A 15641-nucleotide genomic window follows, 5' to 3' on the forward strand; every position below is an offset into this window, starting at 1 on the left:
TCAATCCAATCTCTACAAAGAAACAGCGAAGTTGGCGACAAACACACGGTAACCAAGCGGAAAATGCAAATAAAATATCCTTGACAATCACTGGAGAATATCCAACAATAGATACAATTATCTATACAGAAAACTAGGTAAAGAAATGTTTATTATTATTATATGGAGTACTTTGATCGATATACGGCACAATCACGTCGACACACCGGTTCCCGCCTGATCACGTTAAGTTAAGCAATGATGAGCCTAACCAGTATCAGATGGGTGACCATTTAGGAAGCTAGTATGTACCGCGCCGAGCCATGAAAAATTTCCAGGTTATTATGTGGAGGCGCATTAATTCACTTGCATGTTTGTTTTTAAATTAATATTTATTTATTTAAAATTATTCATCTTGGATTCTTCCCTGGCACGAAACTCAGTTGACTCGTCTACGGATCGGTGTCGCTGGAAACTCATTTTGTCATACATGTTCTTAGCAACAGAGTAATCATTTGCGACGCAAAAATGTGGTATTATTGAAGTGTTTGAACTAATGTCCCTATCGTAAATGCTATTCACACACGGTTTAGACCGTTGTAACCTCCAACCTTCTTCAGGTGTATCTCGTCGAACTCGACAATATTTTTGTCAAACGCGACAATCTTTCTGTCAAATTCGGAAATCTTTCTGTTAAACTCGGACATCTTTCTATCAAACTCGGACATCTTTATGTCAAACTCGGACATCTTTATGTAAAACTCGTGAATCTTTCTGTTAAACTCGACAATCTTTTTGTCGAACTCTGGAATCTGCAATAAATTTCGAACAGAACTTTTTAAGTAATCCACGACTTAGAATGATATCGTTTTGCCAGCCGTGGCCGGATAGAAATCTTAAGCAGCGCAAAACTGTATTCTTCGTATCTCTCGCACTTCTAATTAAACCTTGAAACTCCAGAAGAGTATCGCTTACAAGGAAATTTTACCTATTATTTTATTTATTATGCCACGGGTCAACACCAAGTGTTCAATGCGGGCGATACGAAGAATTCACTTGCGAATGGAGTCGTTTCTGACGGAACAATAGCATACTACCTTCGTTCCAAATTCCGCGCAGATTCACAAGTTTGACAAAAAAAATTCCCGAGTTCGACAAGATACTCCAATTATAACATACACACACACACACACACACTTTTCTATGAGCCAAACATTCTGCAGAGCGGGACATAAATAAATGGATTTTTTTCGTGTCTGCATCGTCTTCTTTCATTTGTCTATCTTCTTTTAGTCGTTTTTTTTACTATTATTTTATATCTTTCTCGTTTTTTTTTTACTATTATTTTATATGTTTCTCGCACCTGCTGTTTATGTCAATTTAGAAAACTCCCAAAGAAAATCTGTCTCCAGATCGATTATCAGGTGTTGCACTCATTTCACCTGTAGAGCAATCAAATCCTATATGACACATTGCATGATCCGTTATAATCAAATTCATCCTTAGGGTTTATCTGGTTCGTATTGAAAAATTCATTATTCCAAATATAACCATAAAAAGCGTACTTGTTATATAAAAATGCACGACATACAGCATGTGATCCTTGAGTTAAGCTTACAGAAAAATAATATGATATGATGTTCTGTTTTAGTAGTTATGTGCAACTGGGTTCGTAAAATATATAAGCTTCGTTACGTTTGTGAATTTTTGAGATGAGGATTGATTATTCGTATTATTTGGATTCTTTCGACTACTTTTCTCATCTTAGGTTAGGTTCACAACATTTCGGTCGATTTAACATCCGACCTTCTTCAGGTATATATTATTGAACTCGGCAATCTTTCTGTCGATCTAGGAAATATGCACGGAATATCTATCGGGATTCTTTGACTAACATGAGTAGCATACTCTCGTTCCACCAAAAGTGACTGGATAGAGGTCCTAAGTAATATTGCAATCAATCGCCCACGCTGAGGATTTAACTTTTAACTATTAGACGCTTACTTTACAACTGATTTTTTCTAAGTATTCAAAGCCCTGCGCCACGGGTCCTTAAGCAAGGCTCTGTGGCGCAGTTGTTTGAGTACTGAAGAAAATCGTATGTTACAAATCGTTGTGAAAATGACACCTAGGATGATAACAATAGTCACAAGAATCCGAATAATACGAAAAAAGTTTTCTAATTAATACATTCAAGTAAAATTTTTGCTGCAGAATTCATTTTTCTACATAGTCGCCACCATGTTCAATGCATTTTTGCAAGTGATGAACTCGGAATGTGCATAGACTTCCGGAGCCCATTTTGTCCTAATAAAAAAAACTTTCGAACAAAATCCAGCCTTTTCAGTAATGCTCTAAAGTACTCAGGATATTACTTAACACCAGAAAAACTCATTGACTCGCCGTCTGTCCTCAATAATTACAATTACACTAATTACCCTTCTAAGCATAATAACTCTAGCCCACGAAAAAACATTGAGGAGAAATAATAATATCTGGTTTAACCCACCTTTAAACTCTAATATGAAAACAAATATCCCTAAAACCTTCTATTTATCCGCTTTTACTAAAAAAAATCATACCTTTACATTAAATTACCATTTGTTCTCCGGAATTTATTTTTCTACATAACCATCACTATGCTCGATGCGTTTTGTCAGGTTAAAAAGGTTAGAAATTACTTATAAAAAAAAATTTTGGAGAAGGGATTTCTATTCAATTAACCTGTGATTCTTATGTCAACAACAAGAAGAAGCAATCGATTTTAATTTAGACGGATTGTCATGCTGTTATTTTCTAGACTTAGGGTGAAATAGTTCAATAGTCAAACGAAAAGAAAAAAATGTTGCCTTTAGTTTAGTAAACGCTAGCATGGGTGCCCGACGTTGCCCCAGTGTTGGGAGGTATATGCTGAGCAAAAAAAAAACCAAACAAACAAAACAAAACAAAACAAAAACAAAAACAAAAACGGTCATTTTTTAAAACTTTGACCCCTATTATGACCCGCTTATCATTTATTGTTTTGGGCTCAAATAAAGTTATTAAGTTAGATCCATGTCCAAGGAACCTATATCTAAAATTTCAAGTGTTTAGACCGAAAATTGTCGGAGGAGTTTGGTAGAGTTCTCAAAGATCAAATCGTTGAACTTTGACCCTTTATAAGCCAAATTCTTGTCCGTAAACCGATCACATCGATTTTCCCAACTCTCAGTACCTTGTATATCAAATTTCAAGTCTGTAGACTAAAAATTGACGACAGAGTTATTGCGTAGGGAAATGTACACAGACACACAGACACGTTCACTTTTATAGATATATAGGTTAGCAAAAACATTTACGACTAAAAGAAGACAAATGAAAGCAGACGATGCAGACACGAAAAAAATCCATCTATTTCCCGTTCTGCAGCATTTCTGGCTCAGAAAATCGTGTGGGTTATTATCGGAGCTAGGTTTCGAAGATGTTAAACTTGAAAGGCATGCAAAACGAAATGTATGCTGTTGATATTGCTCTGGTTCTCCCGACAATGCTTCGAACTATAATGACAAGTCAAATAATTTTTACCAGTTTTTACATAGTGAAATAAAAACATTGTTGAGTTTCTGTATTTTTGAGATAAAGAATGATCATCTATATTATTTGACTATTTAAACTACTGAAACTTTTGCTTTACATGCGCCTCTGCAGCGCGCTTTGTCATTCGCGGGTCGTTCCTATATTTTTTAACTCAAAGAATTACGAAGACGGACGTAGTACCATAAAAAACGAACAACCTTTTGTGCTTCAGAATTTAATTTCTGCATAGGCACCCGTATTCTTAATGCACTTTTGTCACGAATTCAATGACACGTCTATGCTTTTGACGGACGTCCATGACAGGAGTTGCTTTCTTAGTGCGCCCCACCGTCAATATCTGCAACACAGAGATGAAACTTGAGCATTAATGCCTCAGTTCAATTTTCATAATATAATTTGCAATTCAGTCTGATGTATTCGGGTGGAATAAAAATAGGAGGCATTACATTTAACACGCCACTCTTACTACAAAATGTTTTATTTAATAATTGATTGCAAATGGAATGGTTCATTCACTTTTGTAGGTAAAAGATTGTTACATGATTTTGGTAAATGAGACGAAAAAAAACAAAAACCTACGCACAAATTTCTTCTCACTCTTTTTTCCCTACCATAGTTTTTTTTAAATGGAACATAATTGTTAAAGTAGTGTAGAATTCATAATTTTATTCCATCACAGATTGTAGCGTGGCCGTCAAGCTTATTTTAGTAATTCATAAAAAATAAACCTGAAAAGAAAGAAATCCGGGTCGGCAGTTTTTTCTTTTTTAATAAATTCATATATTACCGTTACTCTCCCATATTGGTAGCACTAAAAAGACTCTCGCTGTCATATGGCCATCTAACCTGGTTCGTTTCTCTTTCTTTCGATCTCACGCTAGCCACAACCGGCCCATTCTCGTCTTTATTTTACAGGTGCATCTCCTTCGGCGTCGACTTTGTTGTTTGTCCGAACACGTGGTGTTCTTTTCTTCTGTATTCTTCAGACGTAAGCTCGGGCACACTGGCCAATTTGCATACGTGCCAAAACGCCGCTCTTGCTGCAAATACAATCACTTGCCGCCTATACTTCGTCTTCTACTGATAATCCCATATGCGCTCATGTACGCTGTGTTACGGTATTTCAACTAAGCCAATTTGATTTCAATAGTTCACCTCGTATATTGCTTCCACACAGGCAGCAAACGTTTTTTATGTATAAGCTATGATAATCTTATACAAGCTAGGATAATCTTAAATGTATATTTAAAAGAGCATGAATCGAAAGTTAAATTCTATGGTTGGAAGGAAAAATATTAAATAAAAAAAAAAAAAACATTTGTTTACTTTTTTAAAATCGTAAATGTTTTTGTAAATCTTTACTAAACTAAAGATAGCGTTTTTTTCGTTTTATGTTTGACTATTTTACTATTCCACCCTAATCTAAAAAATAACAGCATGACAATCCGTCTAAATTAAAATCGATTGCTTCTTCTTGTTGACATAAGAATCACAGGTTGCTCGAATGACGTGCCTAATTATCACATGTATAGAAAATAAGCAGGAATCATATGTCTTGTTTTTGTAATGACTTAATTTGTTAATTGAATAGAAACCCCTTTTCTGAAATATTTTTTATAAGTAATTTCTAACCTTTTTAACCCCATCATCCCTTACTTTTATTTTGGGCATGAGGAGAACAACTATTTTGTTTACAAAAACATTTAAAGAATTCTGCAAATATCATATTTTGTCAATATTTTTTGAAGTGGTACGTTAGACATAATATACGTGTGTTCCAATTTGTCAAGCACCTGTCACTCTAAGTAGTACTATTAAATCCTAGCAATACACGATAGTCATTCTACTTACTAAAATGTATTTTCAAAATTTACTTAAACATTTATGACTTGAATTATGATGTACATGATTAAAAATATTGTTAATTTTTGTTTGTTTAAAGGATAGTTGAAAGGTTTAAAGGGATTTTCTTCAAATTAAAAACAATGAATTTCAATAGTTAAACGGCCACTGAGAATATTTAAATTTCAGAGACCTACTTAGAAAATTATAGTGCTTGAAAAAAGTGTGTTTATGACAACAAACAAAATCTTCCACTCTGAGACAGATGGCGGTATACTGAGTGTAAGCAATAGACAGTTGCAATCTAGAGGTATCTGGCATCTACCCAGATACTGAACTAATACGTTCAAGGCGTGTTTAAATCAATTCCCACTTTCTGTCGTTATATTTATTTACTTACGGCTGAACGACTTAGTCCAACTAGATTATAAAGAGCATAATATTAAATTACTTCTAATACGATTTTACTAATATATATATATATATATATATATATATATATATATATATATATATACGATAAACAAAACTTATTTAAACATACAAAAGATAACCTTTTTCCTTCCATTTTTTTAAATTAGGATATAATTTTTGCAGTAGTGTTGACGTCAATTCTATTCCAAATTCGATTTTTATCACACATTTTCAAACTAACTGGTTTCTTTTCAGTTCATATATATTTCTTTCACATAAACTGCAAAATATTTCAGTAGCTATAATAAATATGATTTAAAAATAAATTAAACAGTATAGTAAATTGGGAAACACCTAACAACTGCGCTCTCAAAACAAAGATGACGATAATGGATAGAGTTTATACAAATACGGAACTAAAGCAATCATACATGAAACGTAATATACAACCATACAGAAACGCACAGTTTTAACACTTATGTTGGTATATGTAATATATTTCAAAAAGGTTTCATTTATAGAAATGTAAAAACAAATATTTTCTTTAGTTTTTATCGTTTCGTGATTACACTTAGTGTTAAAATAAAAAAATGAAAACGAAAAGAATATTTTAAAAATGGAAAAGAATATTTTAAAAAACGAAAAGAATATTTAAAAAACGAAAAGAATATTTAAAAGACGAAAAGAATATTTAAAAGACGAAAAGAATATTTAACAAACGAAAAGAATATTTAAAAAACGAAAAGAATATTTTAAAAATGTAAATAAAAAATGAGGTTTATTTTATTATTGTTTCATGACAACAAAAGAATCGTCAAAACATCATATAAAATGGATTTCCATACCAGTAGACTTATTGCATTGCATTATATATATATATATATATATATATATATATATATATATATATATATATATATATGTATATAGTTCGAAACAAGTATTTGACTAAAAAAACTTCATGTTTCTCGTCGGAAGTCTACAAAACCGTTTATTTTTATAACATAAATAGACCTTCCGGTTGATTTTATCTGAAAAAAAAATCAAAAAAAAATCAACAAGATTGATAAAAGAAAGCAAAAAAACAAAACAAAAAAACCGTACGTCTCTTACCTGTCGACGCTAATGGCGGTTAGATTTAGAATGGATGCTGTGCACGACATGACATCTGCCGCCACCCAGGCATCACACAATTGGTCACTAAGTGTCCATTTTTCTACAACCTGTAAGGAAGAAGAAGAGAGAAGATAAACATTAATGTAGCGAGCAGGTGCACCCATCACTAAAGAACACAATAAAAACTTAAAACAATAAAGAAAATAAAATCACATAAGAAAACAAAACAAACAAAATAAAATTCGACGAAACTTTTTGAATATATATATACAATAAAAAAACACGGAATCCATATGCGCGGAGAATGAATGACGAATTTAAGTTTTGATAATACTTATTTTGCCGTTTTTGTCATCTCTTCCTTTTTATAAAAAGCACATGCTAACTTGAAAAGAACAGCTTACCGTATATATATATATATATATATATATATATATATATATATATATATATATATATATATATATATATATATATATATATATATATATATACATAGTGGCGTCAAAAAGAAAGTCTGTACTTGTAATTTTTTCCAAAACCGCAAATTAAAGCCAAATTGAATGTAATTGCTTAAACAACCCATACCTCATTTTATTGGCCTTTAATTCCCCTGTGATTTTACCCGTTCATATTTGTCTTAATTGAAGTATCCCAGTGTTCAGGTCAATGTTAAAAAAATAACTTCAAATATATATCTTTTATATAATAATTTGACTGCAGAAACTCCCCTCTGTACCAAAGTATCTTAGGTTTGCAACACCAAATGCCACATACAAAGTTAATACATTATCCACTATTATATATAATTTCAACCACCATTACAGACAGTGGTGATATTAGAATGCTATATTTCATCCAACGAGCATTAACATCACAATCACAACATCTTAAGACAAAGGAGTCCCTACTTTTCTCTCTAGATATTTAGTCCTACCACTACTACCAGTTGTCACCGGGTCCTAATCTACATTTTTCAACTACAGTATGATTACACCCTCCGTAACTGGCTAAGACAAACATAGACATAACATATTCTTTCCGATTACTGAATACTAAATAATAACGTCTCCTTAGCAATGTTTCATTTTTTTTTAATTGGCTGAGACCGGACATTCTTATATCCCAGAATAAAACTAATTCCTAGATAAACGAACACTTCTAAAAGGTTACAAAAATGATGTGGCTCTTCGCATGAGGCACTAGATCTAAAAAACATTGTAACCACTCTTAAACAAACACTTACTTGCTAATAACCCCTATTATTGGAACGAACTTGCAAAAGTAAATACCTTTATATACATAACGTCTTTCCCATCTTTGCTTGAACGCCCGAAAGACTCAAGAAAATGTAAACGCAGAAATGGTTTGGTAATGTAAACACGTACAAAGTTCTGACACGCAATATTCCCTCCAAAATAAACTCTAAACCTGACCTGAAAAAAAAACAAAAACATGTTTTTCGGGTTTTACTAAATATGTACGACTAAAAATTATATGCGATCAATTATGGCCGCTGCTGATTCTAGCAACTTCTACACATGCGATTGACTGGCTCCCTCAGCGTAAAATATCATAACGCAAAACAATAAATGAATATTTTCTGAAGTTTCGAGAGGTTATTTTTTGGTAAATATCCCTTTAAGTCCATATCTAAACAGATATTTACTTAATAAAACTCCCGATTTATTAAATACTTCCTCTTACACGAGCGATCTGCCGAGTCCGTCAGCTTAAAAGATGTTCTTATTAAAATAAAAAAAATAACACTTTAGTCACAGTCGCGATTATTATCGGAAAATTCTAAAACACTGAGACTTTCTATTTCAACTCAGTGTGCCATTTTTTTCATGTTTTAATCTTTGTGAAAACTATTAAATAAATAAATAAATAAATAAACATGCAAGATTATTTCATTATTATTAAATAAAAACAAAACGAATTTAGTTACAGTTGCAACCGAGAGATCTTTTTTGCAAATGAAATTTTACAAGTAACTTTTTTTTTTAGAATTTGCATTTTGTAACACAATAACAGCGTAACACTAGAAAATCGTTGTACAAAGTAGAATCTGTCAAATATCTTCATTCAAAATAAACAAGTTTTTTGTTTTTATTTTTTATTAGGGGAATTTTTTAAACATACGAGTCAACACAAAAAAAGTTTCCTTAAGTAAAAAGAAAACTATTTGATTACCTTTTTACATACTAAATGTTTTTATAACAAGTGTTTGCCTGTATAAGTGTGTATGTGTGTGTGTGTGTGTATTTTTTTCAAGTTTATTATGCTCGAGTGTTTGTTTTGGAGGTTGTTCCAAAATGAAACTTGATTTAGTAAAATTTTAATAGTTAAATATTGCCAAACATCAATAATAATAAAAAGAATAGTTATTTACTGATAGAGGACTGCGTTAGACACAAGGTCCGTTTTAGATGTGAGGAAAATCCTGTTCTCTCAGAAGTGGCACACTAGATTGGAAACAAATGTTTGTCTTTAAGAATTTCAATATATATAAATGGTTGTATTTCTATTTATTTTGTTTACTTTCTGGCTTAAAAGATACATTTTTTGAATAGTTTAATTTTACAGATATATTTAGGTTTGGAGCTAAAAAGATATTTGCAAAAATAATCTCAAATGAAACTTGAGTAAATCTGTTTTATTACTTATTTTTAGTAAACACCTTATGTACGATTAAACTCCGGAACGACTAAAATGGTCGATTCGGTTCCTGCTTATTCAAGCAACTTTCCACGTTGTTTGAATATGACAAACAGCAAGAGCAGTCAGACGTACATTGATCGGGAATAATTTTGGTCGTACATATTTAGTAAAACCAACGTTTTCCTTTGTTTTGGTTTTAACTTTTTCGTGGAAGGGCGTAAGTTTTACATTAGGTCAACTTGCACAATTTTCTTTACGATGACGACACATACGTTTTCGACTATGCTGATTAAGAAAATCGCATTCTAATATTGCTGAGACAAGAATTTTTAGAGATCACTGTCTGCTAATTTTGTACGCACTCACGATAAACAAATCTGCTTCTCTCCTACCGAAACTGCCACACATATTTCTGACATTTGTGGGTATACTGATAAGGATTATTACAGTTAAATTTGGGGGAATTACTTACCCCCCAAAATAACCGAAAAGGCGGTTGTCTACTCCGACAGCCGTTCTTCGCATTAGGATATTGCGGGTGTCTATTCCGAACGCCGTTCTTAACATGGGGAGATTGGTGGTATCTATTGCGAAAGTCGTTCTTGGGGAGTTTGTGGTTTCTATTCAAAACGCCGTTCTAAACATGACAATACTGAACAAAGTGAAGTAAAAAAAAAAGTCGTAATTGTTTTATTTCACACGTCCAAAAAGACGTCATAAAACGGGAATTTAATAGTAGTGGTGGGAAATTTGAAAAGAAGAGGGAAGCACTGAACAACAAACTAAAACGACTAGAACTGCTACCACTGATTTCGATCACTCAAAATTAATTATTATTAAATGAAAATTATTAATTCATAGTGATTTACGCATTCTCTTAATTGCTTCTCTTAGACTCAAGCAGTACCTGCATGTTATCTCCCCAAACCAGCACTAACCGCCAGTGCGAGCCAGATTATTTCATTTCGGCGACGGCCGTCAGTGTCCGCAATTGTTTAGGGACAGCAGTGGCTACCAACAACAACCGTAGTTTAATTTTTTGCGAATAGGTGGTGGTAAGCTTCCACCGGGCAACGCCGGTTAACGGGGAATGCTAGTATATATATATATATATATATATGTATATATATATATATATATGTATGTATACATATATACGGTTCATACTAGTATATAGATACATATATATGTATGTATATATATACGGTTCGTCCTAGTATATATATATATATATATATATATATATATATATATATATATATATATATATATATATATGTATGTATACATATATACACATATATATACGGTTCATGCTAGTATATATATATATATATATATATATATGTATATATATATATATATATATGAGACAGTAAAAATATTCTGCTAAAGAGATGTAATATGTAGTCTGGGGCTCAATTACAATTTTAAAATAGAACTTGTTAAAACTATGTTAGTCTCGCTTAACTTAAAAAGTTAGCATCGCTTCACAAAGTAAGTAAGTCTCGTTTAAGAAAAACAATAATTTAGTCCCGCTTGGGAGAAAAATATCTTTATCGCTCTTTCAAAAATACATTAGTTTTGCTTAAGAAAAAAATAGGGTCTCTTAAGAAAATATGTTAGTTTCGCTTTAGAAAAAATATATTAGTCTCGCTTTAAAACATATATTAGTTGCGCTTAAAATGTATTAGTTTCGCTTAAGAAAAAATATTGCCGGTTTTTAACCGACTAAAAGGGGGAGGGGGAGGCGTTTCTGCAACTCAACGGGTTAAACCAGAACTCGACGTAGAAGGAAAAAAACAATGAAACTCTTACCTTACGTGGTGAACCCTGCACGCCTTTTCTTGGTCAACAGGAGTTGCAACGAATTGCCTCGTTGTTACAACGACAGATCGTCTTTGTAACAGTAACTATGAAACTGGCTTCTGGACTAAAACAAAAAGACCAACCATCCAATATCGCCGATAAGGGGTGTTTTTATATCCACTACTCGATTCTATGCAAATGTTAAGTCCGATCCACGTGAGTGGACACACAAAAAAAACAAAAAACAAAAAAACAAACACTATTATAAAAGCAGTCGACTAAGCACTTTCAAATATTTTGCTTGAAAGACTGCCACACAGAATTCCATTGCTTCACCCCTCCACATCGAGTTCCGGTAAGTAAAAATTACCACAATATGTTAGTTGAACTTTAAAATATATTAATTTCACTTAGTAAAAATATTTTAGTCGCGCTTAAATATATATTAGTCTCGATTAAGAAAAATATATTTATCGCGCATAAAATATATTAGTCTCGCTAAAGAAAAATATGTTTGTCGCGCTTAAAATTATATTAGTCTCTTAAGAAAAATTAGTTAGTCTAAGTAAAGAAAAATATATCTATACAAATATAGGTTAGTTTCGCATAAGAAAATATGATTGTCTTGTTTAAGAAAAATGTGTTTATTTCGCTTGAGAAAAATATGTTTATTTCGCTTGAGAAAAATAGGTTAGTCTCGCTTCAAAAAATATAAGGTAGCTTTCATAAAAACAAAAACAATAAAAAGTCAAGAAAAACAGATTAGACATGGTAAAGAAAAGACACAAAAAATGAATATTTAAACCATTTTTTTTTACTTTGTAGATAAGGATTTTATCCACATGCTACGAGGAATTACAACGCTATGATCTAGGAATGTTTATGAATAAATATTACATAGGCATTTGAGTAATAAAATAGATTAAAGAATTCAATTTCATAAACAATAAACAATGGAATTGATCTGGTAAAAAGAAAAAGTAGGTTTTGATATATAGGTTAAAGATATAAGAAAAGAGAGAGAGAGAACAAGGGAGTCGTCCGAAAAAGGAGATTGACTTTATGAATCACAGAAGCATTCGACTGAGCTACTGAAAGAAGACGTGCGGACTAAACAAAGAGAAAGTATTGTAAATTTGGAGGGAAAAACCTAACTGTGAAAATGAGGATAAACGAGGAAAAACAAATACGAACCAATACGAACTACGAAAAACTACACAATACATTTTAGAACGTTACTGCTTTTCTCGAATGCGATGTCATTTATAGTGGATTGAAGGGTTCTAATATATGACGTTTCAAGAATTCGAACCCTTCAACACACTATAAATGATATCGCATGCGAGGAAAGCAGTAACGTTCTAACATGTTTTGTGTTGTTCGTATTGGAAGAACTTTGTTAATGGTGTCCATGAACTTGCTGATTTTAATACTCAAATTTTTAATCGACCTATATTTTTTAATCAACTTTTCATCGACTCTATATATTTTAACTTATAACCGTTTACTGTATATTTTAGTTTTCACTTTTAATTCTCATTTTCACTCCTTAGGACTTTTACTTCAACACCTGATGATGATTCCTGAGCGAATCGAAAGCGCTCATGACAGCAGCAACCATGGAACTTTTATTTATATTTTTGATTTTGATACAAAAAAGATTATACGAAAAATCGAAAACTTAAGAAAAAGAATCATAAAGCAAAGTGTCTTCGTTGCATTTAATAATAATAATAATAATAATAATAATAATAATACCATTGCATATATATAAAATAAACATTTTTTTTTCTTAATTACACTTTGTCTCGGCAGCCGTGTTAAACGCATATCTTATTTTTCTTTTATTAATATTATTTGTATTTTCCCCCTTCTCCTTGTACATATTTGTGAATTATTCCACGGATTTCGGCCTTTGGATTACTTTGGGCCATCTGTCAATTACGTGATTTCCTTGGATTTTACTTGTGCGAATGGAAATTTAATTAACTTTCTTGGATTTACTTTTTTGGATTTTACCGTCATTGGATACTTCACCAGACTATCCATTCACGTGAAATCATATTTTTACTCAACATATTCCCTCTGCTTCACTTTTTGTTATCAAGTAAGATCTTTGACTTACTTGCATCAAATACTTTTGCATGCAAAATCCGATCCCGCATTTTGCTAATTCCTACCATCTGATTGAGAAGAAAGTATTTTTTTCGAAACTCCGCGGATTAAGGACTATCCACTTATTAAGTGTTTCCTTTTCAGATTAAATATGTCTTTAACTCATTTCGAAGTGTTTTTTTAAACATATTTTATTAACTATTTGCTCTTATATATATATATATATATATATATATATATATATATATATATGTATATGTATATATATATATATATATATATATATATATATATATAGAGAGAGAGAGAGAGAGAGAGAGAGAGAGAAAATAAAAAGGAACAAACCGTATTATGTGTTCATCAACGTTCGTCTTTATTTCGAGACTTCCTCTGGATGAATGAGATTAAGAAACAAAAAATACCAGTACAAAATATTTGAAAATGTTTCACGTGCACAGTGTGACGCAGTTCTATTTCAAAGAAACGGAAAAAGACGTTGGAAATTCAAATTCCTTCTCTTTAACAGCGCCAGCCCTCCCCCTCCTTTTTGAATTTCCAACGTCTTTTTCCGTTTCTCTGAAATAGAACTGCGTCACACTGTGCACGTGAAACATTTTCAAATATTTTGTACTGGTATTTTTTGTTTCTTAATCTCATTCATCCAGAGGAAGTCTCGAAATAAAGACGAAACGTTGATAAACACATAATACGGTTTGTTCCTTTTTATTTTCTCTATGTTGTCGGAATACTATTTCCATTATTTTCATCATATATATATATATATATATATATATATATATATATATATATAGCTGAATGTGTGTGTGTATCAGTGTGTGTGTGTGTCTGGTCAGGCATAGGCTCCTATATGTATGACTATTCTAAAAACCTAATTACATATAATGATAGAAGATGTATCGAGGCACAGGAATGGGTATGTTTGATCCGGCAGAACGGTGGTTCATTAAAATTGTGGGGTCTGCGTTCGCGCCTGGTCCACAAAGTATGGAAATAAAAATAAAATAAAAACGTTTACAAGTGTTTTTGATATAGATGTACATAAAAATACTTTGATAAGTATGTTTTAACTTAAATAGGTATGATATAATAAAATTGTGGGGTCTGTGTTCGCGCCTGACCTCCATAAAATGGAAATAGCCACAAACTTTAATAAAGACTTTTCATATCTATCTGCGTAAGTATACTTTGATAATTATGTTTCAGTTTGAAGAAATATGGTATAATAAAATTATGTGGTGTTCATTCGCACCTGGCCTCCATAGAATGGAAATATGTCACAAAGTTTAACAAGTTTTTTTTAATATAGATCCACAGAATATTGTGATAAGTGTTTCAGTGTGAACAGGTATGGTATAATAAATTATGGGGTTAAACTATTTTATTTTTACTTTCATCATATTTTGCTTTGGTTTTGATACCTCCGAATTCGAAGCTATCTCTTTACAACCCTTCCTTTTCATAACCTATCATACTTTAATAAATCAGAGTCCATTTTCTGTAGGCTGTTTTTGAACCCAGTCAACGACGGCTACTTTTGCTAGTATATATATATATATATATATATATATATATATATATATATATATATATATATATATGCAAGATTCAAGCAAGCAAGCGAGGACGTCTAGACGCTTCACAGAATTTTATAATACTGTAGCATATAGATTCTAATGCTGATTCTAAGGGGGGGTTAATGTAGTATATGATGCACTTCTCCCAAGCATTTCCTTCATCTTTATAGACTATGTAGCGCAGCATATGTTTTGCTGCCATGATACCATGCTTCCAGGAATGACTTCTTTCTTTGGGAGCCGTGTAATATATGTTAATTTGGGTACTAGTGCAGAGAATGGTCCGGACGTAAATAATAACGTCATTATTTAAAAAGCCATTCTTAATATGGGGACGGGACGCTGTTTTGTACCTATTTTATACTTCAACCTTACAATTGAATAAAAACACATAACATATCACAAAACTTTAATTAAACTTGGAAATACAATTTAAAAAATAGCGCGTATCACTAGCACCTTAATTTTTAATTACATCTTTTCTCCAGGCTTACCTCATCCTACAAGCGGTGTACACTTTGTTTTCTCATT

The 15641-nt window shown here is 31.9% G+C and overlaps 1 protein-coding gene across 1 annotated transcript in view; it reads right to left on the minus strand.

The window, feature by feature from the left end:
• Window positions 1-15641, minus strand: part of LOC145248842 (D(2) dopamine receptor A-like) — a 345736-nt gene that overhangs the window by 109637 nt on the left and 220458 nt on the right. The window contains exon 2 of the mRNA XM_080110566.1: window positions 6925-7034. Coding sequence (XP_079966692.1) covers window positions 6925-7034 — 110 coding nt within the window. The remainder of the gene's footprint in view (window positions 1-6924; window positions 7035-15641) is intronic.

This window comes from Euprymna scolopes, chromosome 27, assembly GCF_053919585.1.
Source record: "Euprymna scolopes isolate OS-2025 chromosome 27, ASM5391958v1, whole genome shotgun sequence".
NCBI classification, from domain to species: Eukaryota; Metazoa; Mollusca; class Cephalopoda; order Sepiida; family Sepiolidae; genus Euprymna; species Euprymna scolopes.